Source organism: Pelophylax lessonae, assembly GCF_965119305.1.
Source record: "Pelophylax lessonae genome assembly, chromosome: 6".
Lineage (NCBI taxonomy): Eukaryota > Metazoa > Chordata > Amphibia > Anura > Ranidae > Pelophylax > Pelophylax lessonae.
The window spans coordinates 307,730,421-307,748,134 of record NC_138773.1 but is presented as its reverse complement, the minus strand read 5'-3'; the positions used below and the strand labels follow the sequence as shown (position 1 = coordinate 307,748,134).

The following is a 17,714-nucleotide window of genomic DNA, read 5'->3' as shown; positions in this document are numbered from 1 at the left end:
TTGGTTTTTTTTTTTTTTTGAACGCGTAATGGCGGCGATCTGCGATTTTTTTTTTTTTTTTTTTTTTGCAGTACTGCGACATTGCGGCGGACAGATCGGACCCTTGACTGACATTTTTGACACTTTTGGGGTTACCAGTGACATTTCTACAGTAATCAGTGCTATACATATGCACTGTTACTGTAAAATGACACTGGCAGTGAAGGGGTTAACTTTTTTTTGAGAGGGAGGGATTATATGTGTCCCTAGGGGCGTGATTCTTACTGTGATTGGCTGTGGCTTGAGGTGTAGGAACAGTGATCAACGGTCCTACATAGTAGAACCGTATGATCACTATTCCTACACAGGGGAGAATGACAGGCGGCTTGTTTACATCAGCCGCCTGCCTTTCTCTCTCTCCACCCGACGATCGCCGAGTGACCGGTGGACATCGGGTCCACTGGTCACACGCGCGGGGGGGTCCGTGACCACGCGGGAGCACGCCTCCGGCGGCGCGCGCTCGCTCCCTAGACCCTCACAGGCTAGCGACGTAGCCCTACGTCGCTCTGCCTGTGAGGGGCTGACCGCCGATGTAAATAGTCGTGCGGCGGTCGGCAAGTGGTTAAGGTCCTCCAATCCCCTAATTAGTTTAGTTGCCCTTCTCTGGACTCTCTCCAGCTCCAACACATCCCTCCTGAGGACTGGCGACCAGAACTGGACAGAATATTATGTTTAATATTGATTAGACCTTGGGAAACATTTTTCTGGGCCCTCCCAAATCCACTTATCAACTATTTGCGAGCAGTGCGGGCTCAAGGGGGAAGATCCATCTATGGACAGCGTGGTTATACTGAAGTCGATCCATCAATCAACTTCCGAACGACCAGCAGTAATCCTCATGCCCTGCCGGCCGGGAAGGCTCCGCAACAGCAGAACCCAATAGCGCTGCAAGAGGGATTTCCTCATCAACATGGACTATGTTGATGGTTTAATTGAGTAATTTTCTTAATGCAACCACAGGTTGCAGGAAAGCAAATCGAATCATCTATGGCATTCCTAAGAGAGGATTTCTTTTTGCTTTATGTTGTATCTTTTGGACATAAGATGAGGGGATATTTCAGAAGTAGGACTGAAGGACCCAGATATAAAACAAACCTAATGATGACAAGTAAATAGTCTACTTAACTTCTTGCCGCCCGCGCTATAGCCGAAAGACGGCTACAGCACGGGCTCTAATTTCCGGGAGGCCGTTTAAAGACAGTGACAGGCTCCCGCGAGCGCGCATCGGGGAAAATCTGTGTCGGCTGTGTCCCTTGGACACAGCCAATCACAGATCGTGGTAAATGGCCAATCACAGCGGCCATTTACCACGTGATCGGACCATGCAATGAGAGATAATATGTAAACATAAGAGATCATCTCTCATCGCCAGCTCTCCTTCCTCACACAGAGACTGCAGTGTGAGGAAGGAGCAGAGCCGATCAGCTGTAAGGGGACACAGAAAAATGTAATTAGGGCACTGATCACCAGTGCCCTTATTACAAAGAGGTAAATAAAATACAATAATTGCCCGCCATCAGTGCCCACAGTGCCCCCCATCAGTGCCCACAATCAGGCCTATAGTGCTGCCAGTCAGTGCCCATCAGTGCCTGCTCATCAAGGCACTGATGGGCACTGACTAGTAGCACTATGGGCACTGAGTGTGGGCACTGATGGTGCTGCCCATCAGTGCTCATCAGTGCCACCCGTCAGTGTCCATCAGTGCCACCCATCAGTGTCCAGCAGTGCCGCCTCTCAGTGCCACCTCTCAGTGCCCAGCAGTGCCACCTCTCAGTACTCATCAGTGCCACCTATTAGTGCCACCTATCAGTGCTTATCAGTGCGGCATATTAGTACCTCCTCATCAGTGCCCATAAGTGCAGCCTATCAGTGCCCATCAGTGCCGCCTCATCAGCGCACATCAGTGAAGGAGAAAAATGTATTTATTTTCAAAATTTACTCGCAGAAAATAAGAAACTTTTTTTTTTTTTCAAAATGTTCTGTCTTTTTTCTTTTTTTTTTTTGTAAGAAATAAAAAACCCAGAGATGATTAAATGCCACCAAAAGAAAGCTCTATTTGTGTGAAAAAAAATGATAAAAATTTCATATGGGTACAGTGTAGAATGACCGCGCAATTGTCATTCAAAGCGTGAGAGCGCTGAAAGCTGAAAATTGGCCTGGATAGGAAGGGGGTGAAAGTGCCCGGTAGGCAAGTGGTTAACTCTCTACACGGCTCCTCGTCCCCCTGCTTTTATAATTTGCTTCATATGGAATATTTGTGTACAGATGACATTCTGGGCTTTTTGAAACCTCTTATTTGCATTCCACAGTCAGATCTGTATTTTGTGTGACGATCACTAATCACATTCACAATGTCGGCCTTCTGTTTTTCAGGTCTACGCCATCATATCGGTGCAGTTACTGGTCACTGTCGGCATTGTGGCGATCTTCACATTTGTGTAGGTTTTTATATTCATTGACTCCTCTGTCCTGTTGCCATTGTAATGCCATGTTCTTAGTTTCTTTGATCCTGGGACTATAAATGCTCTTAAAGTCAATATATTAGAGTTTTTTAACCCCTTTATGACCACCCAACACATGTGTGCAGCGGGAAAATGGTGGGCTTTAACGTCTACATGCAGAATGTATGCATCGCTGGCGCTGCAAATGTTTGTGTGCTGAAAGTGAACTCACTGCACAATCCCAGCACAATGACTGAGCTCTCAGTCCCGACTAAAGATTGGTAGCCAACAGGACTGGCTTCCAATCATGTGATTGACTATCCTTCCTGCCAGGGATGCTGGGGCAGTCGAGAAGAGGTTAAGGTTTTTTGGGCTTATTCAATAAACTGGTAAAAGGAGCAAAGAGCAGTACCCACAGGCACCATTCCGAATCCTTCTGGGATTGGAACCAGTAACTTGAGAGGCTGTCCTGAGAATCTGCAGTCCAGTTTTTTAATATTATTTAACTCCTTAAAGCCGAGTTCCACCCTAAAAAAAATTTTTTAAACAAAGAATACCCTTAGGACAGTCAGGGCTAGTCCAATTAAGCAACAATAGCCTCTGACCTGTCCCCTTTTTAACTTACCTGTAAGAAGAAAAACTTACCTTGTAAATGTCTTGTCCAACGCTGCCATCTCTGTTGTGGGCAGCTGAAGCCGGAGCGTCCCTCTTCGTGTCCTCTTCCGTGATGTCGGAGTCCCAGAATGCCCTGCTCTTCACTTCCGGTGCAGGCGCGTCATCCTGCAGCGGGTTCTGAGCATGCCCAGAAGCTGTTCTAATCCATCGGCAGAGAATGATGCGCCTGCACCGGAAGTGACGAGACAGCGGTGCAGGCGCATTGACTCCTGGGATTGATGACGCTCATCTCCCAGGAGTCAATGCAAAGGAGGAAGTGACGTCAGGGGCTGCGGCCGCAGGAGGAGGAAGTGGAAGGAAGGTAAGTTAATTTTCAGAAAAAATCTGAAACAAAAAAAAAGTAACTATCCAATTCTTTTTTTCAGGTTGTTTTCATCTAACGGAAACTGCAAAGTTCAAAAATAGGGTGGAACTCCGCTTTAATGCTGGCACCCCCCGGCCCTTTAACCACTTAAGCCCCGGAAGATTTTACCCCCTTCCTGTCCAGGGGGTATTTTGCGATTCGGCACTGCGTGACTTTAACGGACAATTACGCGGTCGTGCGACGCTGTACCCAAACAAATTTTGACGTCCTTTTTTTTCCCCACAAATAGAGCTTTCTTTTGGTGGTATTTGATCACCTGTGCGGTTTTTACTTTTTGCGCTATAACAAATAAAGAGCGTCAATTTTGAAAAAATAACAATATTTTTCACATTTTTTATATGAAATTCCCCCCAAAAAAATGTAAAAATCAAAATTTTTTATCACTTTAGGCCAATTTGTTTTCTGCTACATATTTTTGGTAAAAAAAATCGCAATAAGCGTATTTTGATTGGTTTGCGCAAAAGTTATTGCGTTTACTAAGGGAAAAATTTCTGTCGTTTTTGGTGGGTTTTTTTTTTAACGAGTAATGGCGGCGATCTGCGTTTTTTTTTTTTTTTTGCGGGACTGTGACATTGCGGCAGACAGATCGGACCCTTGACTGACATTTTTGACACTTTTGGGGGTACCAGTGACATTACTACAGTAATCAGTGCTATAAATATGCACTGTTACTGTAAAAATGACACTGGCAGGGAAGGGGTTAATTTTATTGGAGAGGGAGGGGTTAATGTATGCCTGGTGCTTACTAACGTGTGTGGGGGAGGTGACTGAGTGACACAGGGACAGATCGCAGGTTCAGCTATGCTGAACCCTGCAATTTGACCCTGCCTGTCACTTAGGAGATCCACCTGCTTGTGTTTACACAAGCGGGCGGATCTCCAGACTCGATTCCCCGGCGATCGGGGAAGAGCAGCGCCAATCGCCGCCGCTCCTCCCCTGGCCCGACTCCTGCTGTGACTGAATACAGCGGGAGCAAGTCTCCGGCGGCGCGCGCGCGCCGCCGTGAACGGGGAGTGTCTGCCGACGTAGGTCTACGTCGTCAGACCTACAAGAGCCACTTTGCCGCAGTAGAGCTCTAGTGAGCAGACGGCAAGTGGTTAAGCAACAATAGCCTCTGACCTGTCCCCTGTTTAGCTTACCTGTGTAAGAAGAAAAACTTACCTTGAAAATGTCTTGTCCAGCGCTACCATCTCCGGTGTGGGCAGCTGAAGCCGGACTGTCCCTCTTCATGTCCTCTTCGGTGATGTCGGAAGCCCAGAATGCCCTGCTCTTCACTTCCGGTGCAGGCGGGTTCTGTGCATGCCCAGAAGCTGTTCTAATCCATCGGCAGAGAATGATGCGCCTGCACCGGAAGTGACGAGGGACACCGTTGCAGGCGCATTGACTCCTGGGATTGATGACGCTCATCTCCCAGGAGTCAATGCAAAGGAGGAAGTGACGTCGGGGCCACATAGATATGAGAGCACAGAGACCGCTCTGGTGTTGAAATGTCCTCACAATCAGAAGGGTGCAGGTTAGGTCCGTAGTCCCGACAGCTGTACAATTAGAAGAAGGCAACCGCACACCAACTTGAGAAAGATAGTAAATGATAAAAACCTTTTATTGAAAATCCATAAAATCCAAAACGACAAACCAGGGACATGAGGGCAAAAAACAGTTGACGCGTTTCACGAAACTATGTTGGCTTAGTCATAACCGTGAGCTAAGCGAACATAGTTTCGTGAAACGCGTCAACTGTTTTTTTGCCCTCCTGTCCCTGGTTTGTCGTTTTGGATTTTATGGATTTTCAATAAAAGATTTTTATCATTTACTATCACTCTCAAGTTGGTGTGCGGTTGCCTTCTTCTATTTGTACAAGTGACGTCGGGGGCTGCGGCTGCAGGAGGAGGAAGTGGAAGGAAGGTAATTTAATTTTCAGAAAAAATCAGGTAAGTGAAACAAAAAAAAAATAACTATACAATTCTTTTTTCAGGATGTTTTCATCTAAAGGAAACTGCAAAGTTCAAAAATAGGGTGGAACTCCCGGCCCTTTAAGAGGTTTCTGATCATATGACAGCAGTGATTGGCTTTCACATATCATTTTTTGAGACATATAGAACTTTCTAACTTTCTTTTTATGGTTAATTAATAACAACTGGGTTTTTAATTTCTTACTATATAAAGGGAAACAAACCCCAAAAATTTTTGGGGGGGGGGGGGAACAAGAAATAAGAGACCTCTACCCCTGCCACATTCAAATTCTATAAACACTCTACAAATAGAGGAACAAGTCCTGCTGACAGTGGGCTTTACTGGCACCCACATGAGACTCAATACAAAATGTATAAAAAATATTAGACTTTATTAACAATCATTGAAAAATAATGCCATTGCGTCAATACACATTTTAAAATCAATAAAAATGGATTGTTGTATGATAAAAAAAAAAAAACCTACTCAGAACCAAAACAGACCCCCCCTCCTTATCCTGGATAGTACGCAGAAATTTGAAGATAGAGGTGTTTGTATTTCTCATCCATTGGTCAAAGACCAGAATTTTGTATTGACGCAATGGCATTATTTTTAAATGATTATTAACCACTTAAGCCCCGGAAGATTTTACCCCCTTCCTGACCAGGGCTTATTTTGCAATTCGGCACTGCGTGACTTTAACGGACAATTGCGCGGTTGTGCGATGCTGTACCTAAACGATTTTGATGTCCTTTTTTTCCCACAAACAGAGCTTTCTTTTGGTGGTATTTGATCACCTGTGTGATTTTTTTGGTCATGCGCTATAAACAAAAAAAGAGCGTCAATTTTGCAAAAATAACAATATTTTTCACATTTTTTTTATATGAAATTCCCCAAAAAAAATGTAAAAATCAAAATTTTTTGACATTTTAGGCCAATTTGTTTTATGCTACATATGTTTGGTAAAAAAAAAAATCACAAAAAGCGTATTTTGATTGGTTTGCGCAAAAGTTATTGCGTTTACTAACTAAGGGAAAGATTTTTACATCAGCCGCCTGCCTTTCTCCCGCTCTAACGGACGATCGCAAGTGCACACGCGTGGGGGGGTCCGTGACCGAGCGTGAGCACGCATCCGGTGGCGCGCTCGCTCCCCAGAGCCTCACAGGCTAGTGACGTACCGGTACGTCACTTTGCCTGTGAGGGGCTGACCGCTGCAGTATATGTACTTGCGGCGGTCGGCAAGTGGTTAATAAAGTATGATATTTTTTTTACATTTTGTATTGTTTCATGTGGGTGCCAGTAAAGTCCACTGTCAGCAGGGCTAGTTCCGAACTATTTGTAGAATGGGGGGTGGGAAAAAAAGATTCCTTTACTTTCTGTTAACCACTTCTAGACCCGAAGGCTTCTGACCAGACCATTTTTTGCTTTTCCGCACTGCGTTACTTTAACGGAAAATTGCCCAGTCGTGCAACGCTGTACCCAAATAAAATTGATGTCATTTTTTCCCACAAATAAAGCTTTTTTTTGGTGGTATTTGATCACCTGAGTGATTATTTTTTGCGCTATAAACAAAAAAAGACCGACATTTCTGGAAAAAAAAAACATATTTTCACATTCTTCTGTATAACAGTCCCAAAAAAATTTAAAAAACAATTTTTGAAATTCTTTTAGGCCAATTTGTATTCTGCTACATATTCTTTGTAAAAAACAAAAATCGCATTACGCGTATTTTGATTGGTTTGCCCAAAAGTTATCGCGTCTTCAAAGTAGGGGAAAGATTTATCCCATTTTTATTTATGTATTTTTTTTTTTTACTAGTAATGGCGGCGATTTTTAGTGGAATTGCGGCGGACAGATCGGACCCCTAACTGACATTTTTGACACTTTTGCGGGGACCAGTGACATTACTACAGTAAAGCCCCGTACACACGTACCGAACAATCGGCCGTCTTTTGTCCGGTGCTGTCCTGTCGGCTGAAAAGTGCTAAAGACTGCACACGAATTTTGTCGGCCAACAACAGCCGACTGCAGAAGTGATGTCATGTGATGGTTAACTTTCCGTGTCTTTTTTTTTCTCTGAGCATGCCCAGTGTTGCTAATCTGCTGTTTGTCGGCCGAAATCTGTACTGACTTGCAAACAATCGGCCGTTCTGGTGACGACCAACAAAAATTTTAAAGGCTACACACCCGATTCTGTTCGGCCGAAAAGTAGCAGTCGGTTGTCGGAAGCATCATACTAACAAGCCGACAATCGGCCGATCGTTCGGCGGCCGAATATTTACGGCCGACAATCGCTACGTGTGTACGGGCCTTAAGGGGGGAGATAGCCGCGCTTAACCAAACACAGTACATAGGTATTATCAGACCAAAAAGCAATACAAAGAAAAGTGTACAGCGCCAGAAACTTCATGAATTAATTATATGCAACAGAAGTTTAGATAGACATTACTACAGTAATCAGTGCTATAAATATGCACTGTTACTGTAATAATGACACTGGCAGGGAAGGGGTTAGCCTAGGGGGTATTTTCTAACTGGGGGGGGGCTTGTGAAATGACCATAGAGACCTGTCATACTATATAGAAGGATCACAGGCGCTCTGTGATCATTTCAGAGAGAACAGTCAGCTGTGTTTACAACAGCTGACCGTCGTCCCTTCTCAGCGGGGAGCGATTGCGACTGCCTGGCGGCAATCGGTGCCGCCGGCCCCGTGCATTGGCATCCCCGCTGCCTAGTGGGAGTGCACGGCCTGCAGCACGCGCTCGCCCTCCAGCACTACGCGCGCGACCGATGTAGGGCTATGTCGGTTTGCGCAGGAAAGGCAGCCTGCCACAGTAAATGTGCGGCGGGCGGTCCTAATGTGCTTAACATGAAGTTAGGACCAATCCCCAAAATGACCCCTTTTTGGAAAGTGAACACCCCAAGTTGATCTAATTTTTTGCCACATTTTTTTGGAAACGAAGAAGCATAGTGATATTGGGGGCTAAAACATGGAGCTTGGTAATGGTGCAATATTGTGTAGGGTATACACAGAGGGAAGAGGAGGTGAAGGATTTAATGTACAGATGACAAACAGTGGGAGGATCGAGATGAAGGGGTTAATATGCAGAAGTGTAGTATAAGGGAACTGGAGGCCACATAGAAACAGAATGGCGATCAGATCCATTGGAAAAGGAAAGGGAGGGATCACAAATGTAAACACTAGTCTGTTTACATCTGTAATCCCTATAATTGGATTCTCTGTGACCAGTCACAGCAATCACAATGTGCAGAGCTAATTGGACTGGCTCTGTACAAAGGGATTGATTTACTATAACTGGAGAGTGCAAAATCTGGAGCAGCTGTGCACAGAATCCAATCAGCTTCCAGGTTTTATTGTCCAAACTTAACCACTTTACCACCGGAGGATTTTGCTGTCTCCCGTCCAGGCCACTTTTTGCGATTCTGTGCTGTGTGACTTTAACCGACAATTGCGCAATCGAGCGACGCCGTACCCAAACTAAATTTATGTCCTTTTTTTCCCACAAACAGAGCTTTCTTTTGGTGGTATTTGATCACCTGTTAGATGTTTACTTTTTGCGCTATAAACAAAAAAAGTGTTTATTTTGAAAAAATAACAATATTTTTCACATTTTTTTATATGAAATCCCCCCTCCCCCCCAAAAAAAAATGTAAAAATCTAAATTTTTTTAAATTTTCTGGCCAATTTGTTTTCTGCTACCTATGTTTGGTAATAAAAAAATCACAATAAGCGTATTTTGATTGGTTTGCGCAAAAGTTACTGCGTTTACTATCTAAGGGAAAGATTTCTGTCATTTTTGGTGGTTTTTTTTTAACGAGTAATGGCGGCGATCTGCGATTTTTTTTTTTTTTTTTTTTTTTTTTTGCGGGACTGCGACATTGCGGCGGACAGATCGGACCCTTGACTGACATTTTTGACACTTTTTGGGGTACCAGTGACATTACTACAGTAATCCGTGCTATACATATGCACTGTTACTGTAAAAATGACACTGGCAGGGAAGGGGTTAATTTTATTGGAGAGGGAGGGGTTAATGTATGCCTGGTGTTTACTAACGTGTGTGGGGGGAGGTGACTGAGTGAGTCAGGGACAGATCGCATGTTCAGCTATGCTGAACACTCCGATCTGTCACTCCTTGTCACTTAGGAGATCCGCCCGCTCTGTTTACACAAGCGGGCGGATCTCCAATCTCAATTCCCCGACGATCGGGGAAGAGCAGCGGCGATCGCCGCTGCTCCTCCCCTGGCCCGACTCCTGCTGTGACTGAAAACAGCGGGAGCGCGCTTCCGGCGGCGCGCGAGCGCCACCTACAGGGGGAGGAGTTCAGCGACGTAGGTCTACGTCGCTAGACGATAACAAACCACTTTGCCGCAGTACGGTCAACGTGACCGGTCGGCAAGTGGTTAAAGTAGAAGTCCACCTTAGCACTAAAATTTCTAAATCTACAGGCACCCACGATCTATCTATCCCTGTAAAGAAGAAATCCCTATACTGTACATACCTTTTCTGAAGCCGCTCCAGTTCGGCCTCCAGCAGCAGAAGTAGAAGGGTGGACTTCTACTTTAATTGAATAAGCTGAACTTAGGAGCTGATTGGCTACAATGCACATCTGCATCAGATTTTGCACTCTTCAGTTTTAGTAAATCAACTCCACACAGTCTGTGATCCGAGACGCCCAATAATGGCTCGGTACCCTGGCATTGATTGGCGCACTGGTGTGAACCGATTTTCCATTTTTAAACATTCAGTGGTGGGTAAGTGATTCATAAATCCGTTTCCCTAGGATGGGAGTTTTATTTTTAATTATTTTACAGGATTTATGAAGCGCCAACAGTTTGTGCAGCACTTGCCGACCGGCCACCAGGTATTTAGTGCGGCAATGTGACTCTATTGCTGTTTCGTTCAGTAGCCACTAGATGGCACGATCGCACTGCTGGATCGCGCCCTGATTGGCTAGTGAGGATGTCAATCAGCGGGTCGGGCAGACTCGATGTCGGTTGGCCACCCATAATCATCCCCAGGAGAGGCAGGACGGTGGTTTGCCTATGTAAACAAGGCAGATCACCATTCTGCAAGGGGACAAGATGGAGATCTTGTGCTCCTGCTAAGCAGGAAACCAGATCTCGGTCTTTCCCCAATCGGTGCAACCCCACCTCAGTTAGTAAGCACTCCCTAGGGACACATTTAACCCTTTGATCGTAGTGGCCGTTAATTCTGAGCGCATGCACCGATGATGTCATTGGCTGCATGCAATGTAAATATCTCCTAAATGGTGCAAATTTAGGAGATATTTGCAGTACCTATAGGTAACCCTTATTATCCACTTGCCGACCGCCGCAAGTACATATACTGCGGCGGTCAGCCCCGGCCAGGCAAAGTGACGTACCGGTACGTCACTAGCCTGTCACCGGCTTGTGAGCCAATAGCGGGCGAGCGCACGCCCGCTGAGGCGCGCGCCTGCCCCGGCTCGTTCCCTAACAAGTCAGTGCGTGTGACCGGCGGACCCGATGTCCGCCGGTCTCTCGCGATCGTTCACCGGGAAGGGAGAAAGGCAGGCGGCTGATGTAAACAAGCCGCCTGTCATTCTCCCCTGTGTAAAAATGGAGATCAGACGGTTCTACTATGTAGGACCGTTGATCTCTGTTTTTACACGAGTAGCCATGTCCCATCACAGTTAGAAACACGCCCCTAGGACACACTTAACCCCTCCCTCTCCAATGCAGTTAACCCCTTCCCTGCCAGTGTCATTTTTACAGTAACAGTGCATATGTATAGCACTGATTACTGTAGTAATGTCACTGGTAACCCCAAAAGTGTCAAAAATGTCAGTCAAGGGTCCGATCTGTCCGCCGCAATGTCGCAGTCCCGCAAAAATTACTCGTTAAAAAAAAAACACCAAAAATGACAAAAATCTTTCCCGTTAGTAAACGCGATAACTTTTGTGCAAACCAATCAAAATACGCTTTTTGCGATTTTTTTTTTAACCAAACATATGTAGCATAAAACAAATTGGCCGAAAATGTTAAAAAATTTAGATTTTTACATTTTTTTTTGGGAATTTCATATAAAAAAATGTGAAAAATATTGTTATTTTTGCAAAATTGACGCTCTTTTTTTGTTTATAGCGCATGATCAAAAAATCGCACAGGTGATCAAATACCACCAAAAGAAAGCTCTGTTTGTGGGAAAAAAAGGACGTCAAATTCGTTTAGGTACAGCGTCGCACGACCGCGCAATTGTCCATTAAACTCACGCAGTAAAAAATCGCAAAAAAAACCCTGGTCAGGAAGGGGGTAAAATCTTCCGGGGCTTAAGTGGTTATAGGCTTACCTGTAGGTAAAAAATATATAAAAGTGGGTTTACAACCACTTTTACAGCAGAAAAGAAAAATCAGGTCTCCTCTGTCAGACAGGGCTGTGCTGTGTGGCTATGCTGTGTAAATATCAGGACTGGATAGGCAGAAATACAAATCCTTTGGCAGGTAATACAGTACACGTATATTTATTTATTCTGTGCCTTAACTGTTTGGAGTTCAGCCATTATTTTATAAATCATTTCTATATCTTGCTAAGTGTCATTTTATTGCTGCGTTTGTCACTCTTTTCTTGCTGTCCCTAATACTGACCATTGTAAGCAGAGATAACCCTGATCATAATCTCTGTGAATTGATTCTTACAGTCTGAACACATAGAAGTCAATAAAATAAAACACATGAGGTGACTATGAAGTGTGCATTCAATTCAGCTGAATGTTCACCTTTCTGATCCTAATGTTATCTCTCATGTGCAAGCAGTAAATCAATATGTATGAATGCAATAGACTCCAGAATATACCAAAGTACACTAACAAACTAGTTGTTAGTGTAATTTGATGTATATTGAAGTTTGTGTTATTTATACTACCCCAATATACACACCTCCATTTAAAGTTGTTTTTTTTTTTTTTATTATTCTTTTGATTTGCTATGACAATGAGTTGAGTTGTATCTAGGCAAAGATATTAAGTAGATATACGGGAAGCTTTTTCCCCATTTTTGGTATATGTAAAGCAATAACCTTTTATGGATAAAGAAGGGAAGGGTTAAAATACTTCCTGATGGGGTCCAAAGCCCTACTACTCCATAAAAGCCATGTTTTCCATACATTAAATGCCACTGGAGCTATGGATTCCATACAATGACTACTTCTTAGAAGCCATGGTTTCCATACTCTATATACTCCACAGAAGCCAAAGATTCCATACATCGAATACTCCATAGAAGCCATGGTTTCCATATTCTGTATCCTCTGTAGAAGCCATGATTTCTATACTCTGGATACTCCTTAGAAGCCATGGTTTTCATACTCTGTATACTCCATGGAAGCCATGATTTCCATACATTGAATACTCCACTGAAGCCATGGTTTCCATATATTGAATACTCCATATAAGCCTTGGTTTCTATACATTGAATATTCCATAGAAGCCATGGTTTCCATACATTGAATACTCTATAGGAGCCATGGTTTCCATACATTGAATACTCCATAGGAGCCATGGTTTTCAAACATTGAATACTCCATAGGAGCCATGGTTTCCAAACATTAAATACTCCTTAGAAGCCATGGTTTTCATACTCTGTATACTCCATGGAAGCCATGATTTCCATACATTGAATACTCCACTGAAGCCATGGTTTCCATATATTGAATACTCCATAGAAGCCTTGGTTTCTATACATTGAATATTCCATAGAAGCCATGGTTTCCAAACATTGAATACTCCATAGGAGCCATGGTTTCTATACTCTGTATACTCCATAGAAGCCATGGTTTCCATATTCTGTATCCTCTGTTGAAGCCATGATTTCTATACTCTGGATACTCCTTAGAAGCCATGGTTTTCATACTCTGTATACTCCATGGAAGCCATGATTTCCATACATTGAATACTCCACTGAAGCCATGGTTTCCATATATTCAATACTCCATATAAGCCTTGGTTTCTATACATTGAATATTCCATAGAAGCCATGGTTTCCATACATTGAATACTCTATAGGAGCCATGGTTTCCATACATTGAATACTCCATAGGAGCCATGGTTTTCAAACATTGAATACTCCATAGGAGCCATGGTTTCTATATTCTGTATCCTCTGTAGAAGCCATGGTTTCTATACTCTGTATACTCCATAGAAGCCATGGTTTCCATATTCTGTATCCTCTGTAGAAGCCATGATTTCTATACTCTGGATACTCCTTAGAAGCCATGATTTCCATACATTGAATACTCCACTGAAGCCATGGTTTCCATATATTGAATACTCCATAGAAGCCTTGATTTCTATACATTGAATATTCCATAGAAGCCATGGTTTCCATACATTGAATACTCTATAGGAGCCATGGTTTCCAAACATTGAATACTCCTTAAAAGCCATGGTTTTCATACTCTGTATACTCCATGGAAGCCATGATTTCCATACATTGAATACTCCACTGAAGCCATGGTTTCCATATATTGAGTACTCCATAGAAGCCTTGGTTTCTATACATTGAATATTCCGTAAAAGCCATGGTTTCCATACATTGAATACTTTATAGGAGCCATGGTTTCCAAACATTGAATACTCCATAGAAGCCTTGGTTTCTATACATTGAATATTCCGTAAAAGCCATGGTTTCCATACATTGAATACTTTATAGGAGCCATGGTTTCCAAACATTGAATACTCCATAGAAGCCTTGGTTTCTATACATTGAATATTCCGTAAAAGCCATGGTTTCCAAAAATTGAATACTTTATAGGAGCCATGGTTTCCATACCTTGAATTCTCCATAGGAGCTATGGTTTCCATACATTGAATACTCCAAAGAAGCCATGGTTTCCATACATTGAATACTCCATAGGAGCCATGGTTTCCATACTTTGAATACTCCATAGGAGCCATAGTTTCCAAACATTAAATAATCTACCGAACACCAACCAGAAACAACAAAATACAAATCAATGGCTCATTAAAAGTGAAAATACCAGAATCCACTTTTGTTGCAACATTCAGCTTCAATCAGCTTCAATCCAGAGATTACCCAGCAGTAATTTCTTTCCACCACTAGATGTCCTCAGTCTGATGACCTGTTTTCTTCAGCCCCCCTCCTCTGAGTCCAGGTTTCCCTTGACTCGCCCCAGCCTGTGACTAGGCATTGTGAGGAAAAAAAACCCAGTAATGAGCTCATCTCCTATCAGCATGTTCTTTGCACTGCAACACACCTAGTTGGCTCCATGTGCAGCTTCTTCCTCTCGCACTCCAGCCATGCTGTTCAGGGACTGCACGAGGCTGATATCGGATTCAATTTAAGTACCTAAACTGCTTGTATTTAAAAAATATTTTTAAATGATTACAGAGCTGCATTAATTTGTGTCCTTTATGTCTGCGTGGAGTTTGGCGTTATGCTTTTGTAATTTAAATTTAATGCTGTGTTTTGTACAGGACACCGGTGAACAGCTTTGTGAGACGCAATCCTGCAGTCTACTATGCTTCATAGTAAGTACACCCATTCCTACTCCATGTGTATTTGATATGTCATGGTGTGTCTATGTTTAATAACTTGTCATTTTCATTTCACAGTGGTGTGTTCTTTGTTACCTACATAGTCCTGGCCTGCTGTGAGGGGCCCAGGTGAGTCTTTACATTGCCATAGATATGTAAAGCCAAACTGGCTTTTTAATACATAGTAGATTCCTTTCCCTTTCCATTTTCCCCTTTTTCCCCTTTCCCCTTTTCCCTTTTTCCCCTTTTCCCTTTTTCCCCTTTTCCCTTCCCCCCTTTTCCCTTTTACCCTTTCCCATTTCCCCCTTTTCCCCCTTTTCCCCTTTCCCCACCCTTTTTCCCCTTCCCCCCTTTTCTCTCCCTTTTTCCCCTTTCCCCCTTTTCTCCCTTTTTCCCCTTTCCCCATTTTCTCCCTTTTCCCCTTTTTTCCCTTTTCTCCCTTTTCCCCTTTTCTTTTCCCCTTTTCTCCCTTTTTCCCCCCCTTCCCCTTCCCCCTTTTCCCCCTTCCCCTTCCCCCTTCCCCCGTTTCTCCCTTTTTCCCCTTTCTCCCTTTTCTCCCTTTTTCCCATTTTCCCCCTTTACTCCCTTTTTCCATTTTTCCCTTTTTCCCATTTTCTCCCTTTTCCCCTTTCTCCATTTTCCCCCTTTCCCCCTTTTCCCCCTTTCCCCCTTTTCTCCCTTTCCCCCTTTCCCCCTTTCCCCATTTTCCCCCTTTCCCCCTTTTCTCCCTTTCTCCCTTTCCCCCTTTTCTCCCTTTTCCCCTTTTCTCCCTTTTCCCCTTTTCTCCCTTTTCCCCCTTTTCCCCTTTTCTCCCTTTTCCCCCCCTTCCCCTTCCCCCTTTTCCCCCTTCCCCCGTTTCTCCCTTTTTCCCCTTTCTCCCTTTTCTCCCTTTTTCCCATTTTCCCCCTTTACTCCCTTTTCCCCTTTTACTCCCTTTTCCCCTTTTTCTCCCTTTTTCCATTTTTCCCTTTTTCTCCCTTTTCCCCTTTCTCCATTTTCCCCCTTTCCCCCTTTCTCCCTTTCCCCCTTTCCCCCTTTTCTCCCTTTCCCCCTTTTCTCCCTTTCCCCCTTTTCTCCCTTTTCCCCTTTTCTCCCTTTTCCCCTTTTCTCCCTTTTCCCCTTTTCTCCCTTTTCCCCTTTTCTCCCTTTCCCCCTTTCCCCCTTTTCCCCTTTTCTCCCTTTTCCCCTTTCTCTTTTAGTGTTTTTTTTTTTTCCTTCTTTTTTCACCCTTGTGGCACTGCAAGGCAAAATAGGCTTAACCCTTTTGTCCCCAGAGATCATTGGCACCTAGATTCCAAGGCCAAATTTAGCAACATTGCCATGCTTCTGCTGATTTGACAATAATTCTAGAACTGATTTTCATGGTCCTGGACCAGAAGATTTTCCCCCTTTAAAAAGAAAGTAAACCCTCCTCTGACACTTTTACCTATAGGTAAGCCTATGATAAGACTTACCTATAGGTACTGTAAATATCTCCTAAACATGTACCGTTTAGGAGATATTTACCTTACATGCAGCCAGTGAAGTTACTGGCGCATGCGCTCTGAAGGAACGGCCGCTGGTGCCGTTCCTTCATAGCCCTGTGCCGTGACTGTCGGCTCCCGCGGGCATGTGCGACATCACCATGGCTCCGGCCAATCAGATGGCCGGATGCCGCGATCCTGGAGGACGGGCGACTGGACATGTCGCCCGTCATACAGGTGAGCGGGCGGCACGGCGGGGGCTCGTTCTAAAGGAAAGTATTTCATAATGAGCTAGTATGCGATGCATACTAGCTCATTATGTGTTTCTCTTACAGGTTGCAAAAAAAAAAAGTTGTATGGGTTTACAACCTCTTTAATGACCAGGCCATTTTTTGCGATTCGGCACTGTTATTTTAATGGAAAATTGCACGGTCGTGCGACGCTGCACCGAAATAACATTGATGTCCTTTTTTTTACCCACAATCGAGATTTATTTTGGTGGTATTTGATCACCCGTGTGATTTTTATTCTTTGCGCTATAAACAAAAAAAAAAAAAAAGAGTCCTTTCTGAAAAAAAAAAAAGAAAAATATATTTTTCACTTTCTGCTATATAACATTTCCCCCAAAAAAATTAATTAAAAATCAAAAATTTTTCATCCTTTTAGGTCAGTTTGTATTCTGCTACATTTTTTTTGTAAAAAAAAAAAAAGTAAAGAAAAAAAAAATCGCAATAAGCGTATTTTGATTGGTTTGCACAAAAGCTATCGCGTCTACTAACTACGGGAAAGATTCATGTCTTTTTTTTTTTTTTTTTACTAGTAATGGCGGCGATCTGCGATTTATTGCAGGACTGCGGTGGTGGGAATGGATCAGTGTATCTGTGGTGGGAGGATGGGATGAGTGTCAGTGGTGGTGGGATGGGATGAGTTGCAGTGGTGGTGGTGAAGAAGGGGGTGGGATGATTGGCAGTGGTGGTGGTGAAAGGGGTGGGATGAGTGGCAGCAGCGGTGGGGGGTGGGATGAGTGGCAGAAGCGGTGGGGGGTGGGATCAGTGGCAGCTGTGGTGGGATTGGATCAGTGGAATCTGTGGTGGGAGGATGGGATGAGTGTCAGTGGTGGTGGGATGGGATGAGTGTCAGTGGTGGTAAAGAAGAGGGTGGGATGAGTGGCAGTGGTGGTGGTGAAATGGGTGGGATGAGTGGCAGCAGTTGTGGTGAAGGGGGTTAGA

The 17,714-nt window shown here is 43.9% G+C and overlaps 1 protein-coding gene across 1 annotated transcript in view; it reads left to right on the top strand.

The window, feature by feature from the left end:
• TMBIM1 (transmembrane BAX inhibitor motif containing 1) overlaps positions 1–17,714 on the top strand; it is a 172,187-nt gene that overhangs the window by 74,362 nt on the left and 80,111 nt on the right. The window contains exons 4-6 of the mRNA XM_082260123.1: positions 2,413–2,477; positions 14,963–15,016; positions 15,101–15,151. Coding sequence (XP_082116249.1) covers positions 2,413–2,477; positions 14,963–15,016; positions 15,101–15,151 — 170 coding nt within the window. The remainder of the gene's footprint in view (positions 1–2,412; positions 2,478–14,962; positions 15,017–15,100; positions 15,152–17,714) is intronic.